This window comes from Podarcis bocagei (assembly GCF_964188305.1).
Source record: "Podarcis bocagei genome assembly, chromosome: 6".
Classification (NCBI taxonomy): Eukaryota; Metazoa; Chordata; class Lepidosauria; order Squamata; family Lacertidae; genus Podarcis; species Podarcis bocagei.
Genome location: NC_138130.1, coordinates 70,725,125 through 70,740,524, shown reverse-complemented (window position 1 = coordinate 70,740,524; position 15,400 = coordinate 70,725,125). Strand labels below are relative to the sequence as shown.

General features: G+C 42.9%; 1 protein-coding gene across 1 annotated transcript in view; it reads right to left on the bottom strand.

The window, feature by feature from the left end:
* Nucleotides 1-15,400, bottom strand: part of MYH15 (myosin heavy chain 15) — a 93,092-nt gene that overhangs the window by 25,296 nt on the left and 52,396 nt on the right. Inside the window, exons 24-31 of the mRNA XM_081198862.1 lie at nt 13,640-13,882; nt 12,717-12,893; nt 11,956-12,101; nt 10,877-10,967; nt 7,417-7,806; nt 3,618-3,744; nt 1,169-1,287; nt 579-775 (exon numbers count right to left, since the gene is read on the bottom strand). Coding sequence (XP_081054988.1) covers nt 579-775; nt 1,169-1,287; nt 3,618-3,744; nt 7,417-7,806; nt 10,877-10,967; nt 11,956-12,101; nt 12,717-12,893; nt 13,640-13,882 — 1,490 coding nt within the window. The remainder of the gene's footprint in view (nt 1-578; nt 776-1,168; nt 1,288-3,617; nt 3,745-7,416; nt 7,807-10,876; nt 10,968-11,955; nt 12,102-12,716; nt 12,894-13,639; nt 13,883-15,400) is intronic.

The window sequence follows — 15,400 nt, the reverse complement described above, 5'->3', positions numbered from 1 at the left end:
CATCTGAAAGATAGCAGTGACAGGGCAAGGGGAAAATGTCTAGAGAGAGAGTTCTTTAACTGGGGCACCACACGCAGCCACCAGTCTTACCACTCAAGTCAGGGATGCCTTAGATCAGCCTTTCTCAACCTGTGGGTCCCCAGATGTTGTTGGACTACAATTCCCATCACCCCTAGCTAGGAAGGCCAGAGCTCAGGGTTGATGGGAGTTGTAGTCCAACAACATCTGGGGACCCACAGGTTGAGAACCACTGCCTTAGATGAATTTCTCAAGTAATGAGCAGGCTCACATTGGTTTTCCTGATCATCCTGGATTACTGACATGATTGCAACAGGAAGCCATAAGAAATAAGACGTTGATATGCCTGGATTGTAATTTATAATCTCATCTGATATGGATGCTTTAGCCGAGGTTCCTGCATTGCAGGGGGTTGGAATAAATGACCTTTGGGTCCCTTCCAGCTCTAAGATTCTATGATCTCACTGCATGGAACTGCATGCAGTCTGTGACCTAGAATGCAACAGTTTAAAACAAGAATACATGTGGAAACGTAGGATGGCATCTCTTGTATATCTTACTTGGCATCTTCTAGCTCCTCAGTCCTTTGAATAGCATCGGTTTCATATTTAGTTCTCCACTGTGCCACTTCTGCATTCCCCTTGGAGAGTGCCCTCTGAAGCTCTGCCTTGGCTTCTTGCTCCTCCTCAAATTGCTCCCGTAGGAGGTCACAGTCATGGCGGGCAGCTTGCAAAGCATGGGCGAGGGCATTCTTTGACTGTAGGAGAGAGGGCGGCTGTAGTCAGCACATCCAGCTGTGGACAAAGCAGCTACTACAAGCACTGAAACTCGTTCTGATGGTGGGTTCGCCACCTGGAAATTTTCCCTTTTCCAAACTCCCTACTCCTATTTCTTCCATCACACTGTCTCAATCCTTAATAGCAACCACAGCATTTCTCAGTCATACTGGGACTATTGTCTCCCCAGCATCCTGTATTTCACTGATATCTGCAGACTGAGGCACATCCTCGGCTTATGCACTTAAGTGCCATTCCACTGCACTTACCTGAGTGCATGCGGTTCTATACCTGCTTAAGGGCAATAACTTTAAACCAAGTTGTCGTTTCAACCTGAGTCAGAATCATGTTGGGAGCCTCAATCAAAGCCTTACCTTGCTCTCTTCCTCCAGCTGCCTTTTAAGCTCTTCTATTTGTTGAGTGAAAGACAACTTCCCTCGGGAAAGTTGGTTTATAAACGATTCTTTCTCTTCCAGCTGTCTTGTAAATTCACCTGCCGGAGGGGTAGCACAAAAAAAAGATGATGAGCATCAGCTTTCCATGACAAGGGAGGAGGAGGGCAAGGAGAAGATATTCCCAGGAGTTCTGAATAATTGAAAGTAACCTGTGACCCTTTTGCCCTTCAGGCATACAGGGGTGGCTGGATGAGGTAGATTGGGGATTTTGTGGCACTGGACATAATTAGCTAGGTCTACATTTTGCCTAAGCCAGCATGACAGGAGACATCCTAAGAAGTCCTCTGGACACAGCCAAAGGAACTGGGGAAACTGTAGTATTTGATGATGGACTTGAAACATGCATGGGAGAGTCCCGCTGATCACAATATTAAAGTGCTCATATCCTATGCTGCACACTCTACTGTAACGTGCTCTATGCAGGGCTGCCATTGAAAACCATTCAGAAACTTCATTTGGTGCAGAATGCCGCTGCTAAAATCTTGGCTTCTGGGGTCATGTGATTCCCCCTTATTCTGTCAACTCCCAGTCAATCTTCTAGGGCTGTTTACTGTGCAGTCACTGTACCCCCTGTGCTGAGTCTTTAATCTGTGTTCACATGACTTTATCCCAAATGCATCCTGTACTTTGTTATAAAATACTACTGTTTGATGTGTTGTTTTCAAACCAGCTTCATGCCGACCGGAGTCTTTAAGCCATTCCTAATTCATCCCTAGCCAAGGGGTGAACACCTTTGCATAGGGTACAAACATCCCAGCCCCTCAATGTCTCCTAGTGTTTACACAAACAGAAATGAATCAGAAGCTAATGATGCATTCAGGTGGGGGGCAGGGGGGAGCTGGAAATGCACCAGAAAAAAACAATAATGTGAACACATGATTCAAGGTGCTGGTTATTAGCTATAACAACCCAAGCAGCTTGGGATCTAGCTTGTCCTGTGTGAATCTGGCTGTCCTTTGATTAGCTAGCACACCCATCTTCCCTGCCTTTGCCTTCTAAGGCAAGGGTAGAAACAACATGCAAGAGGGCATTTTCTATGGTGACACCCCATGTGCAAAAGTAACTTCCTCTTGATTTGTGACGCACCCCACTCCAGCAACTGAAAACATTTCTTTTTTTCAAACCAAGTTTTGTCTCCTCTGTTGCTGCTTGTTAGTGCTGTTCTTTGCATTTTTGCTTCTTGCCATGTTGTTAGATTTCTCAATTTGTGTTTTAATGCTTGGGTCACTGTTGTTTTCATGTTTGCTTTTTATTTGTAAGCCACTTTGAGTGAGTCATGTCTGAACATGCCCAGGAATCTAATAAAATGATATCATCACGTCAGGAAAAAGAAGTTGCCAATTGGGAAAAGATCACAGAAAGCTGTTATTGCAAGCTGAACCGGAATGAGTCCTTGGTGGGCAATGAATGGAGTGTGGTGGAAAGACAAGTGCATTTTGCATCAGGAAAACTTCTACTGAGCATCCAGCATAAATCAACAGCAGCAGTAAAGGTTGGGAGTCAATGTGATAAATGTTGTATAGCCATGAAACTGGTCCTCCCTCCCTTCCCATGTTTCATCATGTGGACAGGTATATAAGGAGAGGACAGAAAACTAGATGGAAAGGAAGAAGCAATTGACCAGCAGATGAAAGGGATCTGTTCTTATGTAGGGGAAAGGGAAGAAGAGTTTGGATTTGATATCCCGCCTTTCACTCCCTTTAAGGAGTCTCAAAGCGGCTAACATTCTCCTTTCCCTTCCTCCCCCACAACAAACACTCTGTGGGGTGAGTGGGGCTGAGAGACTTCAAAGAAGTGTGACTAGCCCAAGGTCACCCAGCAGCTGCATGTGGAGGAGCAGAGACGCGAACCCGGTTCCCCAGATTAGGAGTCTACCGCTCTTAACCACTACACCACACTGACTCTCAGAAGAAAGAGACATGAGTTCCTCATGGGAGAAAGGGAGAAGAAAGAGACATGAGTTCCTCATGAAAATATTGCACATGTGCAATTATGTGGGGATGGGCAGATCAGTGTATTTCTGATATACATATTTCTGATAAGTTTTAAAAAGAACAAAAAGTATGAAATTTAAAAATGTGTGTGCACCATATTTCTGGCAAATCTTTATGTATATTGTGTGTGTGTGTGTGTGTGTGTGTGTGTGTGTGTGTGTGTGTGGAGTAGAAAATTTCTCACAAAATTTGGAGAAATACAGTATGATAATTGCACTTTATTCCACACAGTGGTTCAGTGAGTGCAAATCAGATTGTTCTGCAACCACATAAAGATGAGGACTGAATTAAATCTTCAAGCATCCCTCCTTACTCATATAAGGTGTTGCCATGCTCACACTTCCTATGGCTATAACAGTGTTTGCCCAACCTACCATTTTCAGTTTGCAGCTTCCCTTTTTGGGCAGTGAGGTCATTCACCACACGAGTCATCTCGTCCACTTTAGTTTTTGCCTCATTGAGATGGTCTTCCAGAGTACGACAGAGTTTCTCTGCATTTGCCTAATGTGGTTAGAACAAAGGTAATCAAACACCATCCCAATCAAAGTGCATTGCTCATCTCATTTGTCCCATAAAAAGACCAATATCTGACAATTAAGAAAGATCATGACAATCTTTTTCTATGTAACCGAAAGATAAAACGTGGCATATGCCAATTAGTCTAGAAACTCAGGAGGCAAAACATAAACCATCCAACAGTAGGGCCACAATTTTGTAATTTTGTAACCAAGTGTAAAATTGGTTTACAAAATTTGCCAAGTGTAAAATTGGTTTACAAAATTTGCAAAAATGAAAAGGGCCCACCAACAATTATAATTAGAAAAAGAGCGATAGCTGCAATGATATATTTTTAAAAGTATTTTTATATGCATATACCAAAGATTCAGTTTACTGGAAGGAATAATAAAAACAGATTCCTTTAAAATAATTACCGTATTTTGCGCCCCATAGGACGCTCCGGCCCATAGGATGCACCTAGTTTTTTGGGGGGGGAAATAAAGAAAAAAAAATTATTTCCCCCCCCCCAGGTGCGGGGCTGGAAGAACCAGGTCGGGGAACAGTGGGAAGGCACGCTCTGCCTCCCCGCTGTCCCCCGAGCTTGTGGGGCTGGCGATGGGGAGAAGTGCGCTGATCCCGGGACTGCAGGCAGCTCTGCGCCGCCATCCGGAGCGGGGCGGGACTTAGCGCCCCGCTCCCGGTGGCCGCGCAGAACTGCGCTGATCCTGGGACGGCAGGCAGCTCTGCGCCGCCATCCGGAGCGGGGCGGGACTTTGCGCCCGGCTCCCGGTGGCCGCACAGAGCTGCGCTGATCCCGGGACTGCAGGCAGCTCTGCGCAACCCTCGGAGCCAGTCTCCCAAGGGTTGCACAGAGCTTCCTGAAGCCTGGAGAGCGAGAGGGGTCGGTGCGCACCGACCCCTCTCGCTCTCCAGGCTTCAGCGAAAGCCTGCATTCGCCCCATAGGACGCACACACATTTCCCCTTCATTTTTGGAGGGGAAAAAGTGCGTCCTATAGGGCGAAAAATACGGTAATTGTGTCCAACAGTTTTGAAGTACAGTAAGACTTACATAATCTTGCACACAAGACTTCAACAACCTTTTGTCTTTATCACATACATACTCACCAGTTTGCTTCAGCTATATTATATATTTTGACAAAAAGAAGAACATTATTTTCTGTTGTTAATATCTTACTGGAGTCATACAAAAGCAAAAGCAAACACACTGAGCTACTATATGATTGTTGTTTGCACTGAGAGTCTTGTGGCACCTTAAAGATGGATAAATTTATTATGACATAAACTTTTGTGGACCAGAGTTCACTCCATCAGCTGCAGTGTTCCCTGTAGGCCACAAAAGCTTATGCCATATGAAATTTGTTAGTGCTTAAGGTGCTACAAAAATCTTTGTCGTTTTTGCTACAAAAGACTAGCACAGCTACTTCTCTAGTAGAAATCGTTACATGACAGTGTGTGGCAAATGGAAGGGAATCAATCATGTAATTAATAACAGCTCTGAATTATTGAACTGAATTGATGCGAAAGAAAAAAGTTCACACTGAAAATTACACATCTGTGAGCCATAAACACATCCTTCTTAAGAGATTCCTTAAGAGTTGCTTGGGAGTTAAATATCCCCAGAGGAGTATTATTCAATTGTTCTGTATATCATTTATAAAACCTACACATGATGAGAGCTTTCCAAAGATCATAATGTGGAAAAAAACATACTCCACCTTCATTCCCCCTCCTGCCAAAATCAGAAAGTATACTAGTTTAGCATTCTGTATGAGAATAGTGTGAGCTGCAAAGCCATCATAAATATATCAGAATATCTATGAATTATTAGAGGATGCAAAAGCTTGCATGCTATTTGGTGATATTTTGGTTGGCCTAAAAAATATATTGCCCTAATATGGATTTTGACATTTATTAATAGCGATGCACTATGGTTTGCCTAAAAGCTAGTACCAAGTACGACTTAAGGAGTTTTAGAAATGATTAAAGGATGATATATGGAGAAAAATTTGGAAACCCCAGTGTCTGATTCAACATGGTGAATATCCTAGAGTTGTAAGGCATAGTAAGATGAGCGAAAGTAAATACAGTGGAACCTCGGGTTGCGGATGTAATCCGTGACAGAGGCACGTCCGCAACCTGCAGCATTCGCATCCTGAAGTGCCGCGTCTGCACATGCACCGGTGCGATTTGGCACTTCTGCGCATAGCACAATTTAGCATTTCTGCGCATGTGCAAGCAGCAAAACCCGGAAGTAACCCATTCTGGTACTTCCGGGTTTCCTGCGGTCCGCAACCCGAAAACACGTAACCTGAAGTGTCCATAACATGAGGTATGACTGTATATAATTAATTTAAGAAGTTAAAATGGACACTTGTAGGCTAAGAAGTTAGGCAAGCATGATTCTCAGAGAAGGCGGGCACTCAAGGGAGAAACTTATTGTTATGAGTTTGTGGTGGGATCAGACTCCCCTAAAAGGGTTCAAATTTCAGCAAATCCTTAAATTCCTGGAATGAGCAAAGGTTGGAAATAATGCTGGCCAGCTTCCTCATGAGGTAACCACTTGATAATGGCTGAGTCTTTAACCCAACCAAAGGTACCAGATGGATCTTCTGGAGATTCAATGCCAGACAGCCAAATGGGTGAAGCCCCTCCCCAGGCTCTGATTTTAGTTAATAAGACAAAAAGCTAGTGTTAGTTTTTTAAGGATGGCAGTTAGTAAGGATGTACTGGCAAAACTGTGAAGGGAGACAGAGAACACGGCTGATTTCTGTTTTAGATCCAAGGCTGTGGGAGAAGCAAGAGACTCTCTTGTAGTGTAATACTGGGAGCCTCTTCATTGTAGGCTCCAGTACTATATATGTGTAAATAAACCATATATCATAAAAACACTGCAGTGTCTGCTGTGCCTCATTTCCAGAAGGAAACACAAACCCTTGGTAAGTGCCTGGACCCCTGGAATCTCACACTGCTCAGTGATTGGTGTGGGGTGTAACAATATTTTGTCATTGCATCTCCACACACACTGTACTTCCTCTCTTACTCCTTCCCGTGATTCTCAATTGCCTGCTTTACATTTGAAAATTCTTGGATTGAAAGGTTTCCCCTTCTGAGAGCAAAAGGTTCTTCTGCTTGTACCTGGGAGTTACTGATCCCCCTAGCTACAACTCCCCTCTCCCCCCAGCAGCCCCCTGAAAAGCTGTTCCAGCAGATCAAGAGACCCTCCAGTGTGTGACTGACACATAAGGTGACGCAGGAGGGCTCAGCCAGGAAAGAAAATCAATGACATCCCTACATGAACAGAGAGATTTTTGGATCCAACCATTTGTTATATTTTGCTCCATTGTTTAACCACTTGGCATTTCTGCGTGGCCTTTTCTATATGCATACCTGATGTATTGCATGAACATTGTTTGCAGCTATTCAAAGAATGCAACTCCCCTAAGAAATGAGTGAATGTGACTAACTTGGCTCTATTCATTTCAGCAAGCCTACTCCCAGCAGAACTTGGCTGGACAAAGCCTCCTATTTTTGATTCACTGATCAGACTTTGTGGAACTGAATGGTTTTCGTTTTGGTTGTAGCTAATCCAGGTCGGCTTGAAAACCCCCTATCTCCATCCGGTCTGTCTTCACAGTAAACCCCAGAGGCTTTACCTTTCCCTTGATCACTTGCTCCATAGTGGAAGACAGATCGTCCACTTCCAACTTCAGCTCACTCTTCTCTTTCTCCAGCTTTTGTTTGACCCGCTGCAGGTTGTCGGCTTGTTCCCCAAGCTCCGCCATGCTGTCTGCGTGCTTCTTTCTGAGTGTAGCTGCGGTTGCCTCGTAGTGCAGCGTGGCCTCTTCAAGGTCCCGCCGCAGCTTCAGAAACTCGGCCTCCCGCTTCTTGTTCATCTCCAGCTGTGCCGCAGTGGCGCCCCCAGCCTCTTCCAGCCGCTCACTCAGCTCTTCCAGCTCTCGGGCCAGGTCTGATCTTTGCTTCTCCACTTTTGCGCGGGCAGCTCGTTCTGCTTCTAGCTCTTCCTCAAGTTCCTCTATGCGGGCCTATCAGACAGAGAAGCATGTGAGCATAACAGCACAGCCCTTGACACCACAGTGCCTCCATCTTAAGACATTGTACGTAACCTTTGTGGTAACTCTGAACCCTCAAATTCAGAGTGTTCTCTCACTCTGAATTTGGGTCAGAACTTTAAATCATGAATTGCAACTCGGTTAGATGTTTTTAATCATCTGGGGAAATGTTCTCTGCCATCTTTCCAAGACATCAAACACCCAGGCTGCAGTCCTACTTGCACTTACCTCCATTGCCCACTGGGAACTACTTCCAACTAATATTGTGCAGGATTGCTCCAACAGTATGGCAAAATAGAAATTTTTAAAAGCAAGATGATATCGGAAGTGGAGTATTCCGTTACAAAGAGTGTCCCCTGCCACTTTAAAATTGTGAGTAGGGGGTGAAATATAGGGTAGCAGCAAGCATTTGTGGTCCCTTTCCATAATTCACCTCTGTACTAGAACTGTCAAAACTGGTTAGTCACACATTCTGCCTCTGGGCAGCAAGCAAGTTGCAGAATTATTAATGCCACATCCCACCCCCTCCAGAGGGAAGAAAGAGCAACTTTGGCAGCTGCAAAACCAAGGAGGTCATAGAACCTCCATAGATCAGCAGCCAAAGGGACTGTTTTTATTCTTGACAGAGTTTCTTACTTCTGTGCAAACTTTGTTGCCAGTGTTAACACATCGCTGCAATTCACATTGTCTTCCTCTGAGGTGTATTCTGTTCTTTTACTGACTCGCAAGCCCCTAGGTGCTTGTAACCAAGGACAATACAGTCAGAGGCGAATGTTCCTTTTCCATTAAGGATATACTGCCTAGAAGCCAATTTCCCTGCTTCCATCCCTTTCTTCTTAAATATCTTTCCTTCAAATGTGTCTCTGATTATCTTTCCCAACCACCAACTCAACAAGGCACCTTCTGTTATTAGGATTCTTGTTGCTCAAGAATGGAATTTCATTTAAGCCTGCTTGTGATCAATGGTTTCACCCTCAAAATCCAGCACAACAAGCCCTGTGAAGACGTTCAGTGAACACACGCTGAGAAGGGGAGAAAGCTGGCTCGTGCCCACTCTCAGCCTATAGACTAGGGATGGGAAATCTGAGGACCTCCAGATAACATTTAGCCACAACTCCCCTCATCCCCAAGCCTGACTATGAACTGGGGCTAATAGAAGTTGGAATCTAACAATATCTGGAAGGACCTAGGCTCCACATCCTTGCTCTACATGTTCACTTGAAGGTCTGAAAAGAGCCAATATGTATAAACAATGCACACACATAGCATCCACAATGCATCCACAGAGCATCTTACAAATTTTATTTTCTGTGTTTGTGTAGATTTGGTTTTAATTGTTTAACCTTTTCTGAGCCTTCAAAATAGGTTAATAAATCAAAAAATAGAAAAAGCCAAACCATATGCCCAAAAAATCTTTCTCCTCCTCATTCTTTACTAACAGCTCTTCACATGACACGTAACAAAGTTATAAAATTTGCTAGTTTTTTAATCCTCATGAAAATTCATCAGAATATTGTTGTGAATTTTCTGAATTAAACCCATTCTTGTATGCAGTTTTGACTGACCTACATCTTTTGCAAGGCTTCCCGTAATAGAATGAATTGTTGTGTTTTATTTTCACTAATATATTCATGTTTATGGACACTTTCACCTAATAAGACACATTTTTGTAAACACTGTTTGGTTGAAGAATTTCATCACAAAATTCAGAGAAGTGTGAATTTTGAAGGCTGGCTGTGTTTCTGTTCTCATATTGCTTGGGAATATGCAAATTAGGTAGGTCCACCTTTCTTTCTTTCTTTTTTTAAAAAATAATATTTATTAGTTTTTCAACAAATTGAACACAACACTACAAAGCGCCAAAAAAGAAAAAAATACAATACAATACAAAACAAAGAAAAAACAAACAAACAAAACAAAACAAAACCCATTTAAAACACAATCCAATTTCAACATCTTATCTTTCTTTCCCTTATTTCCTCGACCTCCTCACACCTCCCCTTTTGTATTCCACTTCTGTTAATTGTTTCAGCAATTCCTTTCCATCTTCCTCTGTTTTCTATCCTATAATTGTCTTAACACATTCTAACCATATTTTTCTCTTTAAAGCTCTATTAATCTATTTATACTTAATTCCTTGTAACATTTCTACTAAAGCCATATAATTTCATTCCAACGTTTTTCTAACATTCATTAATTTTACAGTATTTCTGTAAATAGTCTTTAAACTTTTTCCAGTCTTCTTCCACCGACTCTTCCCCCTGGTCTCGGATTCTGCCAGTTGTAGGTCCACCTTTCAATGCACAGTTAATTTAATTTCTCCACCATCTATAATCAATGGCTGTTGGTTCTGGTAGCTAAGTGATAGCTACAGGTTTGGTGGTATTAGGCCACTGAATACCAGATGCTGGGAAGGAGGAGGCCAAACAATGGGAGAAAGCTGTCACCTTCAATCCCTGCTTTCAAGATTTCCCAGAGCTGTCCACTTTGGAAAACAGGGTGATGAATGAGATGGATGTCTAAACAGGCAGAATTAGACTGATCCCTGTATTGTATAAATATAAGTTTGTAGGGAGGTAAAAAGAAATTATACAAGAAATATGTAACTGTGCGGTATAAAGTAAAGGATAGACAAAGTACAGTGAGATTAATTGGAAGTCAGTTTTAAATTTCTTTTCTATAAATTTTATAATTGTGTATAGGAGTATATATGAGAATAATTATATTAATCTTCTTATATCTTATAGTGTGGTGGTTTGTTTGATTTTTCTGTTTTTTGTTGTTTTATTGTAATTTTTTTTACTTGTATGTATGTCTGTTTTTCATAAATGTATTTATTTTAAATTAATAAAGATATATTAAAAAGAGAGAGAGAAGGGTGGATGTCTAATCTGATCCAGTAGAGCTTTTCTTATGACCTTAAAAGATTTCTAATAACCTGGAATTCAGATCAAATGGGATGACCTGTACAAAGCCCAAGGCGTTCTTACAATACAATGTCCAGTATATCCAGTACTGAGAGAAACTGAGCAGGAATAATTACCTGAAGCTCTTTTATCTTCTTTTGCAGCTGCATCACTATGGCCTGCTCATCCTCCATCTTGGAGCTCATCTGACTGATTTCAAATTCTTTCCTATTAATGCAATAGATTGGGTTTGAGTACAATGGAGTAATTAGTTGGTTGCTTTTAAGCAGAAATGCCATCTCAGAACAAACAATTGCTATAGCCCTATTCAGGTGTTTGCATAGAGCAACACATGCATGCATGACTAACCTCCTCTCCCCCTTGCAGGGAGGGGTGTTCATGTGTATAGCAGCACATGTGAAGTCTTCTCCCCAAACACGCAGAATTCCAGGTTGGATGGAAGACCAGCCACCACTGTACATTCACGCTGAATGCAAGGATGCCAAGGACAGGGCTAGCAGTCAGCACACACTACGAAAGGGGGACTGGCTACTTAGTTTGGCTCCATTCCTTACCCATCTGATGCTCCATACAGGAGCTATAATGCCTGAATATGACTCATTCCTGCTACGTTTCAAGGTCCTTAGGAAATTGCTGCCTGCAAATCTGCAATCTAAGTAACACAGAGATCTGGTACCTGTTAGAACTCTGTTGGAGGGAAAAGCTGGTTAAGTGAACTACATTTTGATCTGCCTGCCAAAGCCCAATCTGCTATGACGTGGAGCACAAAACCATACCAGATGGAAGGAAGAAAAGCAGACTGGAGCATGGGGAGTTGAATCTGGCTGGCTGCCCTCCACTTGGAGGTAGCAAATTTGGTCTACCTTTCTATTTTCTATGCTGTTACTGTTTTATGGAACTGTCTCACTAGGCAACCCTATTTCTAGTTGTGGTGTGTGTGTGTGTTTAGCAGGCCTACAGAACCTTTGACCCATCAAGCTAAACACACCCACCAGTCACATATGGCAACTCACCAGGGACTAAACAAACCTCCTCTTTTTGGCTGCTTTCCTGGGACTGAAAGTATAGTGGCACTGCAAGATATTATTGTTACTCACTTCTTGCGTTTTACACAGAGTACAAAGCATCATAGGGCAGTGAATGTTTTACAGTATAAAAACAGCCTCTGCTACTAAGAAATCTAACACCACCTTACTTCTTTAACTTTTCATCCAACTGCAGCTTATCATTTTCCAAGTCCATGACACTTTCTTGAGTCAGCTTCAAGTCACCCTCCAGTTTGCGTTTGGCTCTTTCCAGATCCATCCTCACTTTCTTTTCTTGTTCAAGAGAGCCCTCGAGCTACAGAAATGAAAAGGGACAGATATAGGAGAAAATAGCCACTCAACTTTTCAAGTTCTTGGCAGACCACAGACATTTGGCAGCATTTTCAGGTATTGTAAGCCGTACTGAAGTTTAGAGAAACCGAGTCCTCTTTTTATTGATGTATACAGACTGACCTCTTTCCCCATAAAGAACATGCTGAACAAAATACTAGAAAGGGGTGTGGAACTACCTCCCACTCCCCACCATTCATAGGAACATATGAAGATACCATACTGAGTCAGACCACTGATCTATCTAGCTCCAAACTGTCAACACTGACTGAGTCTGTTGGTGACTCTCCAGAGCTCCAGACAGGAGTCTTTTTCCAGCTCTACCTGGAGACCCAGGGATTATACTTTGGTGTGCTCTACCACTCAGCTATGGCCCCACCACTGCATCTCTATGTGAAACTTGGAATGCAAATGAATTCTTTGCATTTACCTTCCATTCAGAAATTGAACAACAGATTGACTTTCATTGTCACCTATTTCAATAATAGGTCCAACATTTATAACAGGACAACCAAAGCCACTTGAATGCCCAACCCAGCCCCCAAACAACCTAGGTGAACGAACAGCAGCGCAAGCATACATCATCAACTTGCTGCTCCAGTTTCACTTTAGCCTTGCTCAGCGTGTTGACTTTGTCCTCCTCTGCTTGCAGGTCATCCAAGGCCTGCTGGTGAGCTTCCTGCAATGACTTCTTTTCCTTCGTCAGCTTGCTGATGGTCTCATCAAGTGCTGCCATTTCTTCTGTCAGATTTTTAACCTGTTGGGGAAGGAAGACATAGGCCAGAAGTTTTTGCAAAGAAATCTTAGCTCAAAGGTTTCTCTTCCCTGCCTGCGCTGTGGTTGAAGTGTACCAAGTGCTGTGTATGAATGTGGGACTGATTCCCACAAATAATTTTTCATCCATGCAAGTGATGCTCAGCTTTCTTGGATATCTGCTCATGTGAACTGAATTCCAGATATCAGGTGGGGAAGCAAGGAAAGCAAGTAGCATACATCAGGTGTCTAATGTGGTACTGTTCAATTCCCAGTTCTTAAAACATGAAAATCCGGGCACCAAATATAGGGCCAGAAACAACTTGCACAACAACTTTCTAGTCTAAGGGACATGATGTAGCCACCTTGTGAAAGGTAAGCAGATCCGGGTCTAGTCAGTGCCTAAAAGGAGATCTCCTGGGAACAACATGTACACTGTCTTGAGTTCCATTGTGAGAGAAAGACAAAGTATAAATATATTAAACAGACCAGGCAGAAGGTTGCTGATAGCAAGATCACAGATCTCCTGGTTCATAAATTGCATCAGTCTTTCAAAGAATCCCTAGACTGTTCCCATGGGCAAAAATATAGCTGTCTTCTTATTAGCCTGACATAGTACGGGCGGAGCATGTAGCCAGAACTTTTCCCAGCCAAGAGTTTTGGAAAATTATAGACTTGCATATTGATTACTGCCATAAAGCTGCTCTGAGGGTGGATTTTTTTTTTTTAATGGCCAAGTATTAAAGCTACCTTATTTTCAGTGGCATGTTTTTCTTTCTCCACTTTTGCCAGTGTTATTTCAAGGTCATCAATGTCCTTCTTCAGCTCAGAGCATTCATCTTCCAGCTTCCTCTTCTTGGATGTCAGCTCAGAGTTCATCTCCTCTTCATCTTCCACCCGCTCAGTCAGCTCTTTGACTTTGGCCTCCAGCTGGATCTTAGATTTAATCAGCAAGTCACATCGTTCTTCTGCATCTGCCAGGGTGTCTTGCTCCTGTCAGGATTTGCAAGGGACTACGTTAGTGGCTAGGGAGAAAACTTAAGTAGCAAACGGCTTCTCATCCACGAATTTTTTCTCTCTTGAGGATGCGTGTGCTCTCACACATTGCAAGATTGATATATCAATCTCACGCACAGACGAATGATCAGATATGAACAGCTTGGGAGATAATTTACATTAATTGTTCAGCGCATTAATTCTGGGCGCCTTCATAACCCTGTAGATAGATAACAGGCCTGAATGACTGGTATTCATTTCTGCCCCCTCACCAAATGTACCCATTATGAGTCCTCTTGGTAAAGGTTAACAATGAAACACACCATTGGAAGATAATGTAACAGCTGAGCAGAGACTTTACAGTGGGATTACATCTGTGGCAATCCAGATGTTGTTAGGCTACAGTTCCCATCAGACCCAGTCAGCATGTCCAATGGTCTGGCATGATGGGAGCTACACTCCCATAACTTGTGAAGAGCCACAGATTCCCCATCTCTGGTATGCAGCAAAATAAGAGATGTCGGGCCAAGATAGGACCCATATCACTGCCTCTATCAACCCTGCAGGTGACAGAAAGGTTCTTCTGGACATAATTGTTTTCCCTAACCCCCTGAAAAAGCCAAAGGATTGCTAAGCAAGCCTTCTGAGGCAAGACGTTCCTCCTGGTGAAAAAGGCCTGCTTTAAATAACAACAACAACATCTCTGCGTATGCATAGACATGAATGAATGATATTAGTGACATAGGGGATGCTTCCAGACGGGGGCCTTGGCTTGCCAATCAGCCATTTGGATCTAATTTTCCACTGTGTGCATTTGCTTCCACACATTCCCATTTTTCAGTCATAGCTATTCACTGCTATTTAGCCACTTGGCATCCAGACCAGTGGGCAGAGCCGGATGGAATTTATCTGGATGTTTGTTTGCTGTCCCTTCCCTCAGTCGCTCTTCCCTTGCACTCCACTACTTCCCCTACCCTTCTGTACTGCCTACACATGCAAATATTTCTACATGAAGAATGAAGTCTACAAGAGCAAATGTTATCAGCCTTAGTCATCATGTTTCACCAGAGGCAAAACGGAAAGTTGCCCTTTGGGTGGAGGGGCAATACCCATTTCCATTTGTTTTGTTAATATTGATGTTTTGTGCTAGAGGGCTATTTTATTTTTAGCTAAGTCTTTAGCTAAGACTGACACTAGAATAATCTCATGTAAGACCTCTGCCTTATTTAAATAATAATATTTTTAAGACCATTATTGCAATTACAGTCTCCGACAGAATCCCACACGTTCTGTGTGGAGATTTTGAGAGAAGAGCTCCTTCTGGCTTGGTTGCTGAAATCTGAAAGTGCCTTCAGCATGCAGCAATTAGGGGAAATAAGCACACTCAGACTGTGTGGGTTGTCGCAAACAACATAGCTAGGTGGTTCACAGGTGAGGAGCAAATGGCAGTAGGGGTTTGAATTAGATACCACTGACTGAAATGTCACCACCCATGTGACAAACTTCTCACCACAG